The sequence below is a fragment of the Aquarana catesbeiana genome, linkage group LG02 (assembly GCF_042186555.1).
Source record: "Aquarana catesbeiana isolate 2022-GZ linkage group LG02, ASM4218655v1, whole genome shotgun sequence".
NCBI classification, from domain to species: domain Eukaryota; kingdom Metazoa; phylum Chordata; class Amphibia; order Anura; family Ranidae; genus Aquarana; species Aquarana catesbeiana.
This window is the reverse complement of record NC_133325.1, coordinates 102571160-102593419: the sequence shown is the minus strand read 5'-3', so window position 1 is coordinate 102593419 and position 22260 is coordinate 102571160. Positions and strand designations below refer to the sequence as shown.

At 39.4% G+C, this 22260-nt stretch overlaps 1 protein-coding gene across 5 annotated transcripts in view; it reads right to left on the bottom strand.

Annotated features, from left to right (window-relative positions):
- SUPT20H (SPT20 homolog, SAGA complex component) overlaps positions 1–22260 on the bottom strand; it is a 130869-nt gene that overhangs the window by 67308 nt on the left and 41301 nt on the right. For all 5 annotated transcript variants that reach the window (XM_073613298.1, XM_073613297.1, XM_073613296.1 and 2 more), the window contains exons 7-10: positions 15059–15162; positions 14701–14817; positions 7432–7485; positions 587–726 (exon numbers count right to left, since the gene is read on the bottom strand). In XM_073613298.1, the coding sequence (XP_073469399.1) occupies positions 587–726; positions 7432–7485; positions 14701–14817; positions 15059–15162 (415 nt within the window). The remainder of the gene's footprint in view (positions 1–586; positions 727–7431; positions 7486–14700; positions 14818–15058; positions 15163–22260) is intronic.

The following is a 22260-nucleotide window of genomic DNA, read 5'->3' as shown; positions in this document are numbered from 1 at the left end:
GACTAATCCTCCAAATGTAAGTCTAGTTACCTTCACTGGATGTAAGTTATGAATGCACTTGAACATCCTTTGCAAAAAGCATGCACAAACAAAAACACATCATGCAAATAAAAAAAATAAATAAAAATACTGGACTTCACTGGTTACAAAAAAAAACAAAACAAAAAAACAAAAAGCCAAAATGGAACATTGTAGGATAAAAAAAAAAAAAAAAAAAAAAAAAAGGAAGAAGGATAAACAATATTGTAGGAGCCTATTTCCTATAAATTAGAGCTCTTTGCCAAAGAATAACAATTAAAGTGCCCCCCAGGAGAGGGAAGAACCTTGGAAAAGAATAGAAGTGAATATAAAGTCATGACTGTTTTTCCTTAAACTAAAGCTTTGCAGATCTTGGTTTCAATACTTATTATTAATGACATCTATAAGAAAAAACTCAGTGTTGCATTCTTCTTCCTCTCTTATGACATGAACTTTGAGATTTGTGTCTTTGGATGAAGTTTTTGCTTGATGTTGAAAGCCTTACATAAATCTCGTTCCCTCGACCATTCAAGTCAACATAAAATTTTAAGAGGAAGGGAAATCTCACCGTTTCATGGGACCCGTGTTCATCTTCTGCTTGTTGAACAGAAGGCTATTTGTAGTGCAAGCGACGGAGATTGATGGGTCAAGGCACAAAGGCTCCGCTGTTGCCAGGATCAACTGGCTCTCGAGCAGTAATTTGTCTTCCTATGTGTGAACATTAGAGTAAGTGAAAGCAGAACATGTCACAATACCTAAAAACTTACACAAAAGATTGTGCAATTGTAAATGTGTCAATGCCAAAGAATACCAAGTACTTCTGAAACAGCTATAAAAAATATGTACATTCAATCAATAGGTTTTGTTATAGTGATACATTTGATCAGTTAGCCATAAGAACTTTATTCAACACGTTGAAGTAAACCAATCACTACTGCAACCTTTAGAAAGCGCCAGAAAACGTGGCCTTGAGTCTAGTATCTGTGGTCCATTATTGTGGTCTTCTACTAGGACAGTGGTAGTCAACCTGCTAAATACAGAGATCCTTAAAGCCGGAAATAAACCCACCGATTTAAGTTTCCAAAACATTTACATTCAAGGCATGCTGTGAATGATAACTGTCACATATTCTTATGCTCGCCACCAAACCATCACAATTGATCACATGTGCAGCACCGTGGCAACTGCAGATCAAACAGAGGCCAACATTGCAGCTTCCTTGGCTGTAAAAGATAGGAGAGTTTAGTTCCTCTTCAAGCGCAGCCTCCGTCATGCCCAAAGAGCCGCACAATAGAGTTTGTACCTAAATTACAGATAGACAGCAGATATATTTTGGTGCACTGGAAGCCCATTCATTTTAAATGTGTTGCCTTAAAGTAGAATTGCAGGATAAACCTAACACCTATGCTGACTAACTTGTGAAAGAAAGATGTATATAATTTACCCCTTTTCAGCTTGCTCCGGTCCGGTCATGCGATCCCCTGTGCCAGCTAGTGGCAGTGAGGAGTGTGAACAACGGCTGGCAAAGCCTAGAGCGGTGACCATAGGGCATAGGTTCTTATGGCCCATCTGTTGTCCGCGCCCCCTTCTATCCCTGGCAGCCACCGCTGAGCAACACAGGGGGGCCAGAGCATGTGACAGGACCTGAGTGGTCTGAAAATAGGTAAGTATTTACATCTGACAGGTTAATCAGCATAGGTGTTATTAAGAGAGGGAGCATTTTTAAGACTAGTTAGGTTTAGCTTGGAATTCTACTTTAATGCCATATAAGCCGACATGACAAATGTAGATGCAGCATGGTGGCGTGAATGGGCCCTTTATGCACAGATCAATTTTGCATTTCAACCATTATATCGCAATTATTGTACAAAAACTTTCCAGCAGCAGGACAGGGCTGAAAACCTCAGCAGGGCCCTATAACCACCTCCTGCCAACATGATCTGTGCCATGCAGCAGGCAAACTTCACCTACAGCTGAGAGAGGGTTCTTTGATTGGCAGCCTCTGCTGCTGTTTTTTTTTCCACTTGGCGCTGAGATGTGTCCAGTACCAGAAGTCAGTGTGTAGGCAATGATGGGAAAGCCTGCACACTAGCATCTGCAAGTAAAGTATTTCGATTTTTGCCAGTGTTGCAATGTGGTCAGTGCCAGGATCTGAATCAAAGGTTTTTGTCACCGATGCCAGACACTCAGGCAGGCCTCACGTTAAGCTAGAGCACTTGGTCATGCCTTGCTATTGGTCAGTGAGGCCACCACATTTCATTTAGAAGCCATTATAAGTTGTGGACAAACACAGACTTCATAGAAAAGGTTTTCGATAGAGCACTCAAGTTTCAGGGCTCCCTGGCTGGTCTACATCTTATCCATCAGACCATACAAGCACGTATTAGGTTAATTTATCCTGTATTGACAATCACCATCAGTGTTAGTCCACACAACTGAAGGTTAATTGAATGTGGTGTGCGTTTCTTGTGGTGTGTATTAAGAATTGTTGCTAACCAAGACTGAGTTGTAAAGGTCAAGATCATGTGTCAAGACGTGAAGAGTGATATATACAGGACCTGTGTAAAGTCAGCCAGCTTCATCTTATGCTCCCAAAGGATTTGGTTTCTAGCAGCATTAGTTACATTCATACTTGCTTCTGATTTATATGTGAAGTGTGTCTGGTAAATTTCAGAGGAAACCAATATTTCTTTTCAAGTGGCTCCTCAGAGAAAATTCACAGCTTCAATAACTCAAATGTTCAAGTTTCTTGTAACCTAGGAAAGTGAGCAAGGCACACACACATTTGGGCACCTACCTGAGTTACTAACTTATGGGGTTTGATTTACTAAAGATCAATAGACAAATCCAATTGTGTGCTTTATAAAGTAAAGCTTTACCACATTCACTAAGCTCTAGTGAAAATGAGTGCAACTGCACTTGCAAAGTGCACAGTCTTTTTGCTTAAGGTAAATCAACCCCATTATCACATAATCAATCCCATATTATTATATATTATACGTAGGAAAGAGTTACAACCCTGTCAGATTTTTACTGCTTGGAAATAAATGTAATGAGAGCACCACACTGGTGGCTGTAGAGTCCAAGATGATCTCCCTCCTCATCAGGTCTACGGCATGTAAAAGCGACACATGGAGTGTTTGGAATAAATATAATGATCTCTACAATAAGGTTGATAAAGATGTATACTATGAAAAGGATTGTAGTGCTAAGCCATTATAGTGTATATCATATGCTTTCATCTCTTTAGATCTCATTGTAGAAATAATTGTATTTATTTCACACTCTCCATGGGCTTTTCCATGACTCCCTTAACCCCTTCCCACTGACAGCATGCATATATGTGGCCTCACTGGACTGTGCTTTTTTGCGTTGGGTCGCATATATATATGTAACTCTCTTTGTGCTGGGAGCGCGCCGCAAGCCTGCTCCCAGCACAGAGAGCGGGGTCTCACAGAGGATTTCGTACGACCAGGACCCGGGACTCCTGGTTCACCTGATCACTGTGATAGCCTCTGATTGGCTATCACAGTGATCAGTCACTGAGTCCGCCCCTATGTTTACTTTATTTTCTGAATGGAGAGGAAGATACGCTGTATCCTCCTATTCTTTAGGGAGGGGAAGAAGTAAAGTGGTAAATCTGCCTCCAAGGTTGTATGTCTACATGCGTGTTTATGTGAAAACTAGTATATACCTGCATCCTAGAATTGCTTTCTACGGGTGGCTGGAAGCAGAACCTGCGGTTCCCAGAAGATTTTACATAGGTACAGTATGCTTTTGCATATTATAAAGCCCCCTGCGGAAAATGTGCATTAAAGGGAGTAGTGGATGCCTCTAAAGAAGATCTGGTCAGCCCACACATAGTAAGACGTTTTTTCCCTATCCCAGAGTGCATAGATTATGAGAAATTTCAGATCGAATACTAAGCTATACCTGAAGAGGAGACTTGTTCTGTCTAAAAAACTTGCAACTGTAACCTACCTAGTTTGACAACAAAGGGTATCCTTTAAATCTTTATTTTCCTGCGGTTAATATACAAAGACACGAATAGCAAGAATTCTCCATACATTACTGTACATTACAGCTCTGCTAAAGACAAACACCTGCCAAGCTCAGGTGTATACTTAACCACTTCAGCTTTCAAACCGGTTTACTTCCTATGGACCAGACCGTGTTTTCACATTTCCGTTATGGCTCGGTTCACACTGATGCGACATAGGATACTACACAAGTCTGTCTGACTTTAGAAAAGGTTCCTGCACTACTTTGGCTGACTTTGATATGACTTCAATGCCACAGAGTGCAAAAAGTGACTCCAAAGTCGGACTCCAAAGTTGCGTAACTTTGGAGTTGGGCTAGGTGTGAAGCTTCGTACACATGGTTCAATTGTCTTACGACCGAGCGTCTGATTTGTCAAAAGCGCGTGTGCAGGATTTTGTCTAGCATGCTAACTATCCGCAAATTGTCATTCAACAAACACGAACAGAAGTGACGTACTATCAGAGTATAAAGAGGAAGTTAATTTCTCGAGCGCCACCCTTTGGGCCCCTTCTGCCAATTTCGTGTTAGTAGAAGTTTGGTGAGTGTTGATTTGCGTTTTGCACATTGTTCCTGATCAATCGTTCGTCAACCAGCCATGTTACGAAATAAGAGGAGAGAATGTGCTATTATTATGCCGGTCAGTGGCAATACCAGCCACATGAACCCCAACAACCACGCTGGTCTGGGGATTATCACCCTTACCCCCCTTTCTAATTTCTATTATTTTGTGCATTTTTTTGGTAATGTTTTGTTTTGTTATATTTTCTTTGTTTTTTTCTACATGGAATGCACTTTTTTGTTAAGATATTTTTATTTGGATGGCAAATAGCATATCTACTTTAATTTCTGGGTTTTTTTTCTGCACAATAAAAAAATTGTGTATAATAATACTTGGCTAGTTGTTTTTCTTCAAAATAACAGCTTGGGAGTAGGCAGTTAAATTAAAAACAACACAATGGAAAATTAACAAGGGACACCAACATAATTGTATCCTTGATCTTAAAAACAACGGGATAATGTTGTTGTGGTAACTCCCCCCCCCCCCCCCAAAAAAAAAACAAACAAACAACAACCATAATATTAATATTATTTATATCACTACAAAACAAATGCCTTTTAAAATAAGTTTGGCATAACTACATCAGTATCACCAGCAAAGCAGCTTAAATATTATCCCATTAAAAGAAGATGAGAATGTGCGTTGCATTTCCACATTTCATCAATTGCCACGTCATGAATATTAATTCTAGATTGCGAACGGTAGTTTACAAGACCAAACTCTTCTGGGTCGTTCCTTGATTCCGATCATGCGTGTTTGTACTTTCAACTTTTGTGTGATGATTTCTGTACTGACCATCCGAAAAATCGGACTTTGAGCTGTCGTTCGTCAAAAATGCACTAGTCTGCTCATCCAGCGTTTGTCGTACAAAAAATGGAAGAAAAAAAAAAAGGGGGGGGGGGGGAGCATGCTATCGGTAAGAATTTTGGACGACAGGCCGTCGAACGACAATTCCCTTCCGAAATTCGCATTGTGTGTATGGGCCTTTAGTGTCTATTCATGAGTCTATGACTTTGTAATTACTTATGATACAGAACTGATACACATAATTTTTTGGGGGACAAAATCAGACTTTTCTGTGATCCAAGAGCCCTCTGAGAATTTTTAATTTATTCGTTTTTTTTTTAGTTTAAAATTAAATTTTTTTTCAAGTTTGATCAACAATATTTTGGTCACAGGTACAACTACCATTACTGTGGGGAAACGTATACATTTTATTCTGCTGCTTGTTCTATTTACTGCAACACTAAAATTACATTTTGTTACAAAGCATGTTAAAGTTATTTACAAAATAATTTTTTTTTTCTTTTAACATTCTGCATATGTTTTATTTTACCCATAATGAATTGGTAATTTAACGTTCTTACTGATTTAAAATAAAACAGATATACTATAAATTACATATTTTTTTACCGGATTCTATTTTCTTTTTTCAAAATATAACTGAAAATTGAGACATGGGACAGGAGATAAAACTGTTAATGGTGCTTAAACAGGTTGATCTACTAAAACAAATCGGTTAAATAATAGCATGCCTGGGTTAATTAAGGGTTAACGAACTCCCTGTGCACACAAACATTCTTCTGTGTTAGCTGCAACTCTCTCACTCACAGATGCTGTCCTCAGGGAACTGAGGAGATAAGACAGCTACTGTGTTACTTTTGTTATTGTTTACAAATGTTACACTGAATGATCAGTGTGATTGGCTATCACAGTGATTATTCAATGAGGAAGGATTGGGAGTGCCTCTTTCTACAGACACCAGGTCTCATAGGGCTGTGCACAGGAGTGAGCAAGGGAGAGGAGAAACCACAGGCACAGGAGACACCTTGTGTAAAGAGGAGGGGATTTTATGGACGTGTGTAGCATGCCGAAGGCGGGCAACTGTTTAAGTGAAATTTAAAGCGTAGGTTCAGCCAAAACATTTTTTCTTAGTTTTGGATGGAGCAGGAAAAAGGGTTAGCACTGTTGCTTTCTCGGGTTCAGTTTTGAGAAATTTACCCACACTTTTTGTCCTTTGGGCAATGTTTTTATCTGACAGGAAGCGAGGGCAAATCTGCAATACGGACAAAAACAAAAATCTTACAGGGGCCCTGGTCTTCCCCTACTTTAGAGGACAGGAAGTTCCCTCAGCAACACAAACTAAAATACAAATGCTTTCTAGTAGAAGATAGAACACTTTTCAGATTTTAAGTCTCTCTCTTGAAGATTTCCACTCTGGTGAAACAATGGTCAGCAGGACAGGAAGTGAGTGTAATCTCTTTAATGCCCGGTACACACGATCCGATTATCGGACAAATGATCGTCCGTTTTTTTTGCATGTTGATCTCACGTCGAATCTGATGAGTTTACTAAAGTCACGAAAATTCCCGTACGACAGCATAAAAATTCGGAAGTGATGTCATTTGTTGTAATGCATATGTATTGCATTTTCGAACGATAGCTGTACTGATTAAACGAAAATCGTACGATCTGGCATCGTACGAAAAAAAATTCTGTGCATGTCCGATAGAATAATAAATCGGATGAACTGTCCTGATCGGCTCTCGAAAGCTCTGTACTAACGATCCGATTATTGTACGATCGATTCAAATGCGGCATTTTTCGTACGATTTTTGGATCATGTGTACGGGGCTTAAAGAAGTAAAAGCCTGACAGCAGTCCGAATCCTTCCCCACACTAACTAAAATATTTATTTTACATTTGAATATATTTTGTGTATGCTGCAGGAAGCTATGGCCATATATCTAATACATAATGATAGCATACATAGACTTAACCACATTAAAGAACATAAAACATCAACAGGTTACCTGTGTCCACTTATGGTTGTCACTAGTGATGGCATGTATGTCGGAAACTAAAGTCTGGGAAGAAATAGAAAAGGATATATGAAAAGAAGGTAAAAAGAACATCTGCTCAACAACGGTTTATTTAAAAGTGGAATGCCAGTCCCCCTAATCAGTTTTTTAAAGCTCCTCCATGATTGTCAGTGTATGCAACTTAATTATTAATATTAACGATTTATATAGCGCCAACAGTTTACACAACGCTTTACAATGTAGAGGGGAGACAGCACAATTACAGTACAGTTCAATACAGAAGGGACAGGAGGGCCCCTCGTAGAGCTTACATTGGGGGTGGTGGTACAAAAGGTAATAGATGCGGGGAATGATTTGATGAGGTTGTTAGGTGGGTGTGGGATAGGCTTCCCTGAATAAGTGAGTTTTCAGGGATCTCCTAAAGGTGGACAGGTGTCAGGGCTGGGCTCAGCCCTTCCTTCTCTTAGCTGGCCGCTCACCTGTCGGCTAATTGCCAGCTCCTTTCTCTCCACAGTGACTCAGCTGTTGATGATCTGCTTGTCAGTCCTGCCTACTTAAAGCCGTCCAGCTCACTTCATCTCTGCCTTCACCTTTGGTCACATCTCAAAGACATTCTCCTGCGTTCCTGTTGAAAACTTGCTTGGCTGACGTCCCTTCTGGCTCCTGATCCTGCTTACTGTACTACTACGTTGATCTCTGGCTCTCTGACATTGGCATTGGCTGACTCCCGATCTGGTTACTGAACTCTGGCTATGTATTGACTACACTTACTCGGTTTACCTTTTTATTAGTACTTCTGTCTCGGTCTGATTCATGGTTTCTGACAACAGGTTAGGGGCTAATATGGACAGTTTAATATTTTCATACTATCCTAAATGTCTTGATGCTAGTTATTTATAAATTAGTAATCTCACATGATCTCAGAATCAGGCAGAGGCCATCTTGGTTGTGGGCATCTGAAGCACGCTCATTGCACTTCTGGGATTAGGTGCAGCTGGCTACCCAGCACGCACCTCCTGATCTCACGCCTGCACAGTAATGACACTGCACGGCACAGTTGATTGCAGGTTATCCTGTCAAATTTAAATACCGCAAGATTTCATTATGCTTTCCAAAGACTCCTGTGATAGAGGATGCCAATATCCCAGGAGTCAATGGAAATCACCCAATGATGTCATTGCCTAGGCGGCCGGGTCAGGAAGTGCCCCACGAACATGTACAAAAAACAAGTATTTTGAAACAAACAAAAAAAAAAAATTCAGTTTAGCGCTGTACACTGTGTGTGTGTGTGTGGTGTGTGTGTGTGGTGTGTGTGTGTGTGGGGTTGGTTCTGACAGGTTTGCATGGGTTAGTGATTACAATCTACACGGTCTTTTAAAATAACACTAGTTATATACTTGAGAAAACACTATGTATGACCAATGTGAGATCGGTCACCTTGCAGCCTCTCACATATGCTCATCAAAAGTGCATTCATATAAGATGACTCCAAGCAATGACCAATCTCTCATCCAACCATTTCTTTTGATATGCCCACCACACATATTAATATTTAAAAGTAAAGATTACCATTACAGCCAGGTGCCTTAGTGCTACAAAGATCTCATGCAACTTTGGAAGCACATTCTTTATATACTGTGTCATGTCGATTTTTTCGATGCTTAAAACAGCATGCAACCTGTCAGTAAACATTTGCTGCCGACAGAGATCCAACTAAATGCAGTTTTGTTACCTCAAACTTTTTAACATCTTGTAAAACCAGTGGTCCTCAATAACTGGCTTGGCAGCCACACATCTCTCCCACGTCAGCTCTTAGTAACCATCCGTCTATCTGAACACCTTCTAATTAGCAAGTAGTCAAAGAGTGCCATCCAATCCATATAAATGAAAATATTTAATTCTGGCTAAATACACAACTGAAAATATAAAGAAAGCCTTTTTACATGCCAAAAGGGTTTGTATTTCTCTCCATCCAGTTGCCGTCTAGCAACACTTAAATTATAACTAAAGGCAAAACTTTTTAGCTTTAGACAGATTAGAGCATGTCAGGTTTTAATTGGCATCTGTGCTCCTGTTAAGGATATCCCCCCTCTCTATTTGTTCTGTTTAACATTATCATGCTGCTAGACTCATTCACCTTACCAACTGTTTAGTGTCTGCCACCCCTCTCTGCCAATCCCTCCACTGGCTCTCCATTGCCCTGAAATGCACGTTCTGAAATGCACTACAGTGCAAAGATACAAATGGGCAGATCTACAGGATAATCCTGTGCTTTGTGTAGTTTTCCAGTTCCTCTGACTGCATTTTACTGCTAGAAACCTTTCAGATTTGAATACAGTAGTACTCAGGGGGGATGCAGTGAACACAATGGGCATACAAGATTTTTATATAATAAAAAGGTACAAAGCAAGGGTTCAATTTTTCCATCAACGCCATTTGGCAGAACAACAAAATTATTAATAAGCTGATGAGACTATAACTATATGCAGTATACCTCTGCACAACTTTTCTCCCACAAGAAAAACATTTTTTCCATGAGATCATCAAAAGGAAGAACACAGTGTGGCAAGAACATGACGTTTTAATTCCCAATTGTGGGAAAAAAAAAAATCCCTGCTAAATCAAATATTTTCTTTATAAATAACTGGCACAATTCATCCACAACCGTTCCAGCACCAAAGAGGTCTAGTGAACTGCACAAGTGAAATTTTACATTCCGAAATATATGAACTTATAGACTAGCACATGGGTGAAGTGAGCGCTGATGGGAAAAATATGATTCTATTCGAACCACTTTCCTAGACAGTCATGCCTTTGTAACATTCAGGAAATAGATTACGGATTCTCTGTTTTTAATACAAATGACTTTCACTTTGTGCCTATGGAAACTATGGCAAAATAAAATAGAAGCCTTCAATGATCCATAAAATGAGCAATCATGTAGCAGCTAGAGATCAGTCCTTCACAGTTCATTGCTGTCCAGTGAAAGCTGACTTGTGAATGGCATCAATGTATTACTGCGGATTGGACAACAGATCTTTTAAATTTATACTTAAACAAATAAGTGAACTTTAGAAACATAAAGCTCCCTATTATCTCCATTTCTCTGCAAAGGAATGAAAAATACTGCAGATCCTAGATTATTCACTGCACCAAAGCAATGTCTTTAATAGAAGCACTGTGAATAGGCCCAATTCAGAAGTCTCATTTGAGATCTGTAATACTTATCAATAACTCTCAGAGAACGAGGAGGAGGTATGTGAAGAATTATGCTCCAAAATCCATTGTAAATAAACAAAAAAAAGAAAGTGATCCACAAAAACAATTTAATTGCACCTCTAATGCACCGTACACACAAATGTTGGATGTGAGCTTGTTGGCGGAAAGTCCAACCGTGTGTATGCTCTATCGAACATTTGTTGTCAGACTTTCCGCTAACAAATGTTGGCTAGCAGGTTCTCAAATTTTCCACCAACAAATGTTTGTTGTCGGACTTTCCGATCGTGTGTACACAAGTCCATCAGACAAAAGTCCACGCATGCTCGGAATCAAGTACAAGTAGGAGATATAACTAGCGTTTGTAATGGAGACATCACGTACGTCTTGTACGTCACTATGTTCGTAATTGCTGGGCAACATTTGTGTGACCGTGTGTATGCAAGACAATTTGGAGCCAACATCCTTCGAACAAAAATCCACGGTTTTGTTGTCGGAAAGTCCGATCGTGTGTACAAGGCATTACTTTACAGGTCAGTAAAGAATCTTTAACATACACTCAATGACCTCTGTAACTGCTGAAAACTGTGGAACAAACTATCCTCAACCTTCACAATAGATACTGTAAAATTGCTCATGTCCAGTGTCAGCACTTTGCTCTACCTTCCTCCTGTGCACCTGCTCTGCGTTTACATAAGACTTTGGAGAAACCAGAGTGAGGCCAGTGGGGGGCAAAAAATGTTGTGGCGTCAATGGCAACAAACAATCTCCACAGCTTGGTGGTGAGTGGGAGTAAAGAATGCCCCAGAGTTTGGTGGTTAGTGGACGTAATAAATCAAATCAGTAGGAGAAGTAGTGCCCCCTTGTTAGTGTCAGTGGAGGAAATAGTGCTTCATTGTTGGTGTCAGTGGAAGGACCAGTGTTTTAAAGTTGGCATCACTAAGAGGTGGTCCATCTCTGGTGTTAGTGGAAGGAAAAGTATTCCATTGTTGGTGTCAAAAGGGAAGAAATAGTGCTCTGTCAAGAGTATCATTGGGAGGAATAGGGCCCAATCAGTGGTGTCGTGGGAGGTATTGTGCCCTACAGCTAATTTTAGAGAGGGAATTGTGCTCTAATTAAAAGGCCCCACTGCAAGGGAGGATTTTTGTCCCCCCCCTCCCCAGATAGACTTGAATTATTATTTACGTCACAGCTATTATTTTTTGTATAAATATTTCATGTTAATGATCTAACCACAGTTCTACTGTATGGCCTCATGCACACCGGGCATAATAAAAATTGTGCTTATACAGGAATTTGGCGTTTTTTTCTTTACAGACTGGAATAAAAAAAAAAAAAATCACCACAAATGCGTTTTTGAGAGCTTTCGCGCAGAAAAATAAAGCTTGATGTGTCTAAATGCCGCATTTAGGCACATCAAGCATTTTTAGGTGTGCATTTTTTCCAGTGTTTTGGGAAAAATGCATCTGAATGCATATACAGTATGACCAATAGGAGCACTTCTTCATGCTGTTTATTTCTGCCCGCAGTTCTGGCATTTTTTTTCTGCTGCCTAGCGTGCATGGACCCTAAAGCACCTCTCTCCACATATCTTTACTTCTAACTCGAAGTAAAAATATCTTTGTGGCACTGCACAAGTTGACCAAAACTACCAGCCCAAACCCCAGCAAAGCATGATCCAATTTGCTCCAGCAGGGGGAAAAAATTCCTTCCTGATCTCCCAAGACGCAATCAGATATCCCCTGGATCAACTTTACCTATAAATATTAGTATCCAGTTATATTATCTACATTTAGAAAAAACTGAGATGGATAGAACCAGCTCTTGAGGGAGACTATTCCACATTTTCACAGCTCTTACTGTGAAGACACCACCCTATATTTGGAGATTAAATCGCTTTTCCTCCAGATGATCGTGCACGATTGTACCTTCAAAAGCAACTAATCATTTAGCCAATGCTAACAAGTGGTGGTTCTGAGTTGGCATAGGTCACATAATACTTTATGGCTGTTGAGACTTTCCATACCACATATAAAATAGCATCCATGCAGAAGTCACTTTTTGATTCAGCACACATTACACGGATAGTATTAAAGAATGTTAGAGCAACAGTATGCATACTCGGATGCAAAAATTCTGATATGTTCAAAAGCTGAAAAGCCCCATCAAGATCTTCCAACATTTATCAGTCACTATTATGTCTTGCCATCAATTTTCTTTTATCCTCAGCCACACAGACTGGTAAATCTGGCTTTGTTGACAACTACTGTAGATAGGGATTTGTCAGTGCATGCTGGGTGAAAAATTAGTGTTGCGCTAGAAAGTCAAATACAGTGGGGCAAAAAAGTATTTTGTCAGCCACCAATTGTGCAAGTTCTCCCACTTAAAAAGATGAGAGAGGCCTGTAATTGTCATTATAGGTATACCTCAACTATGAGAGACAAAATGGGGAAACAAGTCTAGACAATCACATTGTCTGATTTTTGAAAGAATTTATTTGCAAATTATGGTGGAAAATAAGTATTTGGTCACCTACAAACAAGCAAGATTTCTGGCTCTCACAGACCTGTGTCTTCTTCTTTAAGAGGCTCCTCTGTCCTCCACTCATTACCTGTATTAATGGCACCTGTTTGAACTTGTTATCAGTATAAAAGACACCTGTCCACAACCTCAAACAGTCACACTCCAAACTCCACTATGGTGAAGACCAAAGAGCGGTCGAAGGACACCAGAAACAAAATTGTAGACCTGCACCAGGTTGGGAAGACTGAATCTGCAATAGGCAAGCAGCTTGGTGTGAAGAAATCAACTGTGGGAGCAATAATTAGAAATTGGATGACATACAAGACCACTGATAATCTCCCTCGATCTGGGGCTGCATGCAAGATCTCACCCCGTGGGGTCAAAATGATCACAAGAACGGTGAGCAAAAATCCCAGAACCACATGGGGGGACCTAGTGAATGACCTGCAGAGAGTTGGGACCAACGTAACAAAGGCTACCATCAGTAACACACTACGCCGCCAGGGACTCAGATCCTGCAGTGCCAGACGTGTTCCCCTGCTTAAGCCAGTACGTCTGGTCCCGTCTGAGGTTTGCTAGAGAGCATTGGCATGATCCAGAAGATTGGGAGAATGTCATATGGTCAGATGAAACCAAAGTAGAACTGTTTGGTAGAAACACAACTCGTCGTGTTTGGAGCAGAGAGAATGCTGAGTTGCAACCAAAGAACACCATACCTACTGTGAAGCATGGGGGTGGCAACATCATGCTTTGGGGCTGTTTCTCTGCAAAGGGAACAGGACAACAGATCCATGTACATGAAAGAATGAATGGGGCCATGTATCGTGAGATTTTGAGTGCAAACCTCCTCCCATCTGCAAGGGCATTGAAGATGAAACATGGCTGGGTCTTTCAGCATAACAATGATCCCAAACACACCGCCCGGGCAATGAAGGAGTGGCTTCGTAAGAAGCATTTCAAGGTCCTGGCATGGGCTAGCCAGTCCCCAGATCTCAATCCCATAGAAAACCTTTGGAGGTATTTGAAAGTCTGTGTTGCCCAGCGACAGCCCCAAAACATCACTGCTCTAGAGGAGATCAGCATGGAGGAATGGGCCAACATACCAGCAACAGTGTGTGACAACCTTGTGAAGACTTACAGAAAACGTTTGACCTCTGTCATTGCCAACAAATGATATATAACAAAGTATTGAAATGAACTTTTGATATTGACCAAATACTTATTTTCCACCATAATTTGCAAATAAATTCTTTCAAAAATCAGACAGACAATGTGATTGTCTGGATTTGTTTCCACATTTTGTCTCTCATAGTTGAGGTATACCTTTGATGACAATTACAGGCCTCTTATCTTTTTAAGTGGGAGAACTTACACAATTGGTGGCTGGCTAAATAGTTTTTTGCCCCACTGTATGTAGGCCACTTGCACCTTCCATGAATATACAAATTGTAAAAAAAACTAGGAGGTGGTCAGTGAAGAGGATATTAGTGAAGCATTGAAGACTGTCATTATCTCTCTCACCTGCATTGTTGGTCGTAGAAGAACATGTCTAGTTTGATAAGTTGGTGATTTTAAATTGCCAGACTGACGATAGTCCCGAATTTCAGCAATGACACAGCCACAGTGGAAGATATTCACCTGAACATTATAGAAATGTAAGATGTTTTAACTTATGAGAGCAAAAGAGTTTCATCTACAAAACATAAACCAGTGACATTAAACATTATTAAGTGATATAAATTACTAACAAGAAAAGGGTTGATAATCTTCATATTATCAAAATAGTATTTTCATAAGAGAAATCAGCAACGGCAGCCTTCTTATTTCTCACAACAGGTTTCTTTTCATACTGATACTAATAGCCTTATATTTTACACACCTGAGACTTTTCCAGAAGGTCTACTAAAATGGGAGGCAACTCCTCGGCATCCAGATACTCCAAGAGCTCTCCTTCTTCATAAGGCAATCGGATGGTTTCGGAGTCTTTATAAAAAAAAAAAAAAAACATTTTTGATAGACAATCTAAAACAGACTTAACATCCAAAGCCCAGAGACTGGTGCTGGGCACCTCAATCTTAAATGTGATGTCAAGTGACAGGTATTCACTTGTCCAACAGCAGTTACATAAATAGGTATATGTAGGAAGGTGATGGGAGATGTTGAGGAGGTGATCTGAGATCGACAGTAGACAAAAGGAGATGGCAATTGTGTGCATGGAGGGAGGGGTTGTTCTAGGGAATTGACTATTTCTGAAGTAGTCAAATTTGTAGCAAATTCAAAAAATGCATTGGATGTGAATAAAGAAGAAAACAATGGAAAGGGAAAACACTCCAAGTAGGCATTTTTTTTAAACAAAATGTTATTTCTGTGCTTAACCCGTAATTTTTTAAGTTGGCAAGCCAAGATCTCTTTAAATTTTGATATGCACCGGTTTACGCAAAAGTAACCTTTTAACCACTTTTCATGTCAAAATGATTTTTTCGTGTTTAAATATTTTATTGTGTTTTACAAGTTACAAATTAATTGCATCATAAGAATTATTATATAATAGAGAGTCAAAAAACTTATAGCATAACAAAGCTTCATAAATGTGTATAGATTAACAAGGTAAAGTTATCTATTGGTATATACTGACTATCTTTATAACAACAAATTCATATCTAAAAAATTATAAGATAGAGGTAGTAATATAACCTCAATAATCTAGTATAGATATATACATAGAAAGAGTTTAAGCATTAGTTCGGAGTGATACCAGTAATGGGATGTTAACTCAGAATTATACGGGTTGGCTGATGAATAGGTCATTTAAACCAGGGCCAAGATCAGACTCTGGCTTTGGTTTGGCAGTACCTGGTAAGAAGAATGTACAGACATCAATCATCCCAAGTGTTCTTATTTATAATAGAAGGAGTGGTACATGGATTTGGTTAAGGGAAAGTTTAGCATAAGGGAAAGATAGGGGGGAATGGGTATTCCAGAGAGGATTATTTGAATAAATATTCAGAGAATATTAAAGCTGTGAAGTAAAGCAGATATCCAGGTCGTTTCATATTATAATAAGGTATTATCAATATCAGGTGGAAGGTAATGTTTAATCCGTGGTTTCCATAAGTGTTCAAATTTGGTTACTGTATTTAAGTAGATTGCTTCAGTCTTTGCATGGATCATAGCTTGCGTTACTCTTAGTTTAACAGATAGTATGCAAAGGGAGTCGTGTTTCCATGCTTTTGCAATGGTTTGCTTAGCTGCTGTTATAAAGAGTAATAGCTTGAATTGTCGGAGAGTTCAATTTTGAGATTATTCAGTAATGCTACAGTAGGATCAGGAGATCGATTTGTCTCAAACATTGTAGAAAGGATTTTAAATACGTTTGTCCAAAATGTGTAGACAATAGGACATTCCCACCAAATATGTATGTGGGTGCCCAAACCTCGAAAGCAGTTGGAAGGGTATTGTTGGCTAAATATTCTGGCTGGAACTAAATACTATCTGGTAAGTAATTTATAATATTTTTCTAAGGCTACTATATTTGGTGTGGCCGATTTTGTAGCTTGCCAGATCTGAGTCCAATTTAAGTCACCTGTTTGGAGGTGAAGATCTGTCTCCCATTTTGAAGTATAAGATGGGGGAGAGGGACTTGCATGTGAGAGTAATTGGGCATATAAATCAGAAATAAGTCGACGTCTGTGTGGATATGATTTGCAAATCTGTTCAAAAAAATGGAGAATGTAAGAGTTGTGGTATACAAGGGTTTTTTCTTGAGTTAAAAAGTTTTTTATTTGGAGATACCTAAAGGTTTCTGATTGTGGTACATTATATTGTTCGCATAATGCCGGGAAAGGTATGTTGGAGGATTGAAAGAATTGGTGTGTTCGTATAAGACCAATTTTAGACCATGCCGAAAAAGATGTTGGGGATGACCAGGCCGGGTAGAAGGAAGGATTATGGAGGATGGAAAGAAGAGGATTTTGTTGTCATTGTAATCCGAAACAAGTTTTCAGTCTATCCCAAATGGAAAGGCTATATTTAGTGTAGGGATTAGTAATAGTTTTCCGTTGTTTAGGAGCAAGCCACAAAAGATTGGCAGTAGACAAAGGGTTACAATCTACTGACTCAAGTGCAACCCATAGCAGTATTTCCTTGGTGGCATGGTATTTGGTCAATTGAGCTAAATGGGCTGCATAATAGTATTTCGTAAAATCAGGTACTCCCAAACCTCCTCTAATTTTGGGGGAATGTAGAGTATGTTTGGGTAATCAAGTTTAAGTTTTTCCCAAATGTATTGAATAGTTTTACGTTGGAGAATGCATAGAATATGAGATGGAACTGGTATAGGAAGTACTCTAAATTAATAAAGGATTTTAGGAAGAATAGACATTTTAATAACTGTTATGCGGCCCATCCATGCTAGTGGTATTGATGACCAAGTTGAAAGCAATTTAGTAAGTTGTGTCAATAATGGAGGATCGTTAGACATATAGAGATCTTGTAGTTTGGCTGTGAGATTAATACCTAAATATGTGATATGTGTTGTGGACCAGGTAAATGGGAGGGAGTTGTGTAATTGCGATTGGAGTTCAGGTGATGATATATTTAAAGCTTTGGATTTATGAGGATTAGTCATGAGGCAAGATAAGTGTCCAAATTCAGTAAGGATGTTAAGAAGGACCGGTGTAGATAATAAGCGTTCAGTAAGAAAAATGAGGACGTCATCTGCGAACAGGCAGATTTTGTGATGGTGTCCTCCTAACGGATTAGTTGGACCAGGGGTTCTATTGCTAAAGTGAAGAGGAGCTGGGATAGGGGACAACCCTGACATGTACCTCTTTCTATGGTAAAGGAATCAGAACAAAATCCTGAGTAGGATATAAAAGTTTTTGGATTCTGATACAGGGTAGAAATCCATCTCAGGAAATGTGTGCCAAATCCCCATCGATGAAGTACTGAATTTGAATCAAACTGAAGTGAATCAATAGCTTTTCTTATGTCGGGAAAGAAAACATGGGATATGTCGGGTATGTGCTGTGTGAGCTAACAGTAAAGTATGACGTATATTGTCTCCTACCTGTCTGGAGGGGATAAATCATGTTTGGTTTCGATGTATTCGAGTACCTATAATGGGATTGAGTGTTAGAGAGGACTTTAGCTGATAATTTTATATCAATGTTGAGTATTGATATTGGCCTATAATTAGACCAAGAGGTATCATCTACATTCAGTTTTGGGATCATAGAAATGGAGGCAACAGGAGATTCTGGACGGAAGGAACGGCCTGTGAGGAGGGTGTTGAATGCTTCAACCATGAGTGGGGATAGTAATGTTGCAAATCTCTTATAATATGTGGCTGAAAAACCATCTACTCCTGGGCGTTTATGCGTTTTTAGTGATTTTATTGCTGTTTGTATTTCAAATTCAGTTATTGGCTTGTCTAGGGCTTCTTGTTAAAGCGGGGTTCCACCCAAATTTTGAACAATATCTGTATGTATTCTCTTCCTTGCCTAGATGCTGACATGCCGTTTAAAAAAATTTAAATCGCTGTAATTACCTTTTATTTTTCTATTCTTCTTTGCACTTCCTGGTTCTCCTCCCGTGGGAGTAGGCGTGTTTCTAGCCTCTCCCAGACTCCTGGGAGCTAGTCTCAGGCTTCCCAGGATGCCAATGAGCATGTGCGGGAACGAGCGGTGAATGCTGGGAGCACAGAATTCACCACATCCAGGAAATAAATGCTTGTGGGCTTCAAATGCCCACAATGAAGATGGAAACCGCCTGCAGTGAATAATATAAGTTATTCTTTCCGACGAAATCTGACACAGGCGGACATATTACACACAATATGTGAGTATGTAATGCTGAGAAGAAAAGTTTGTGAATGAACTAAAAAAAAAAAAAAAAAAAAAAAAAAAAAAAAAAACGATAGATAGGTGGACCCCCGCTTTAAGTATGAGAAAGGGAAGGTAGATGTACTGAGGATAGGAGGGTAGTTAATCGTGATTGATCGAATTTATGCGGGTCTTTATAGAGTTCGGACAATTTTCTTTGAAATCCTTGTAAGATTTTTCATGAATTGTTGGTATAATTATCTTTGGTTAATTTTAGTCTAATGGGTTTCGGGTTATAGGTTTTTTTTCCGTAATGAAAAGGGCTAAAAAAGTGTCAGGTTTATTGGCCTTCATATAGAAATTATGCTTAGATTTTCGGAGAATCCTTTCTGCCAACTCAGTCAAGAAAAGATCAAAGTTGCAGGCGTGTTTTTTTTTTTTTTTTCCAAATATAAATTTTATTGAGAATTTTCGAAGAAAAGAATACCAAAAAGGTATAGTACAACAGTGGTCTAAGTCAACGTTCTAACAGAAATAACAGATATACAGATTTGCAATAAATGGTTCGCATTCAGTCTCCAGATAGAACATCCTATATATGTGTAATCATATTTGGTCCGCCAACCTGTCCACGACACTTACTGTATATAGATATCTGCAGTGTATTTACAAATACTGGTTGGCCTCTCAAATCGGGCTATCAACTACTCCAAGCCCTTAATATATCTGTAGGGAATGGCTGGCCTCTCAGTAACTGGTTACAGGACCACTAATTGAAGAAATGAGGGAATGAGACAGGTAAGAAGAAATGGGGGGGTTATTTGTTCAACACGAGCGCGATGGACACAGCAGGGATTTTTCCCCCGAGAGTGATCTGTGTCAGTCTGACCCCCTAAGAGTTCAGTAAGGTTTGTCCTTCGTCTGAAAAAATGAATGTATTCCATGATAGCCAGGTTTTGGAATGTTTGTCTTGTTTATGTTGGGCTGGAGTACTAGGTCCTCCATTTTTTTAATGTCCTCTACCCTGCGCAACCACATTCCCACTGAGGGAGGCACATTTTGTTTCCATGTTGTCGGGATACAGGACTTTGCGGCATTGAGCAGATGTCTAACCACTGACTTCTTGTACGACCGTGCCGGGATTGCGGTGGCGTGCAGCAGAAAGAACACAGGGTCTTTTTGAATTATGTAATCTGTAAATTTCTGGGTGATTGTCGCAATTGTCGTCCAGAAGTGTTGTAGTAATGGGCGATTCCAGAAGATATGGAAAAGGGTCCCTTTATCTGCCTGACACCTCCTGCACCTATCAGGAGGTATTAGGGAAGATTCTGTGTAACAACTGGGGTGTATAATACCATCTAGTTCGAATCTTATAATTTGTCTCCTGAATTTTTGTGCAGATGGATGACTTCAGAGAGAATTGAAGTATGTTTTGTTTAGCTGTGAAATTACATCGTAGGTAATCCTCCCATTTCTGCATAAACAGCAGAGCAGGTTGTTCCGCTAGTGTGTTGAGCAGGGAATATCCAGACGTGTTTTATCATATAGTTTTCTTGTTGACGGGGAAGGAGTGGTTTGGAAATTCTCCGAAGCTTCGTTGAATGCAGCTTCTAGTTTTTTATGAATTAGTCGCTTTTGTTTATGGAAATGAGAGGCTTGACTTATACAAAACCCTCTGATACATGGTTTTAGTGCTTCCCAACGAGTCAGAGGGTTTGTATCATCAGTATTGTTATTCGCTATGTAATCTTTAATAGCTTTCTCTATTGTCTGCCTATGTAGAATTTGCTAATAATCCATAATTAATGTACCAAGTTCTGCGATTTGGTCTTGGGATTAGCAAGGAAAGGGATCATCACTATGTTATGATCCGACCATGTACATGGTATGATGTTTGAGTTTAGGATATATACAGAGAGACTGACTGATTAAGAGGTGATCTATGCATAAAAAGGGTTTGAGGATGGGAGTAATGGGTGTATTGTCTTCTAGCTGGGTTTTGTTCTCTCCAGGTATCAAGAAGAGAATATTGGTTAAGAAGATGTTGATAGGAGTGATGTTGGTTTGTGATAGGTGTTGGGGATTTGTCTAAAAAAGGATATATATCTTTGATTTGAGTCACCAACTAATATAAGGGTGCCATGGGTATGTTTTTCTACCACAGAAAATAGATGGCATAGAAATGACAGTGGATTTTTGTTTGGAGCATAGAAAGAAACTATTGTGATTTCAGTATCTTGTAGAAGACCAGATAAGAGTATATAATCGACCTTCAGGGTCTTTTAGTTCCGTGTGAAGTGTGAATGGTGTTGTATAATGAAAGGCAATCAGTACACCTCTTTGTTTGGTGTCCAGCTGATGAGGTGTAAACTTGGGGATATTTACAACTAAAGAATTTTGGAAAGGCTTGAATTGAAAAATGTGTCTCTTGTAAGCATACCACATGTGCATTTAGTTTTGAAAAGGATCGAAAAGCTTTGGTATGTTTCGGGGGTGAATTGAGGCCTTGTACATTAAGCGTTATTATGTTTAGAGGTGCCATTATTGAAAAAAAAAAAGGGAGGGGGGGGGGGGGGGATGGGGGAGTTTTATTTGAGATATTTTTTGCAAAAAACTCTCTGGAAGGACTGGGGTGACAATGGTTAGGGAGAGAGTAGGGAAAAGTGGAGGTTGAGGGCGGGGTTAGTATAATATAATTTATATATATATATATATATATATATATATATATATATATATATATATATATATATATATATATATATATATATATATACATACATACACACACACACACACACACACACACACACACATACATAATGATAGATAGATAGATAGATAGATAGATAGATAGATAGATAGATAGATAGATAGATAGATAGATAGATAGATAGATAGATAGATAGATAGATAGAGATAGATCTAAACCGTTGGGCATTTGAGGTTGTATTGGAGGTGCAGTGGCTGTCTCCGGGACTACAACAGCCATCAAATATGTAAGTTGAAACAAATATGAAAACAATCAAGTCTCAAGTATAGTAAATATTTGAGGTAACAAGTGTGGATCCATTTGTTAGGCCCCTTTCACACTGGAGCGGTTTTCAGGCGGTATTGCGCTAAAAATACCGCCTGAAAACCGCCCCTAAACAGCCTCCGCTGTTTGTTCAGTGTGAAAGCCCGAGAGCTTTCACACTGAAGCGGTGCGCTCGCAGGACGGTAAAAAAGGTCCTGCGAACCGCTTCTTTGGAGCGGGGAA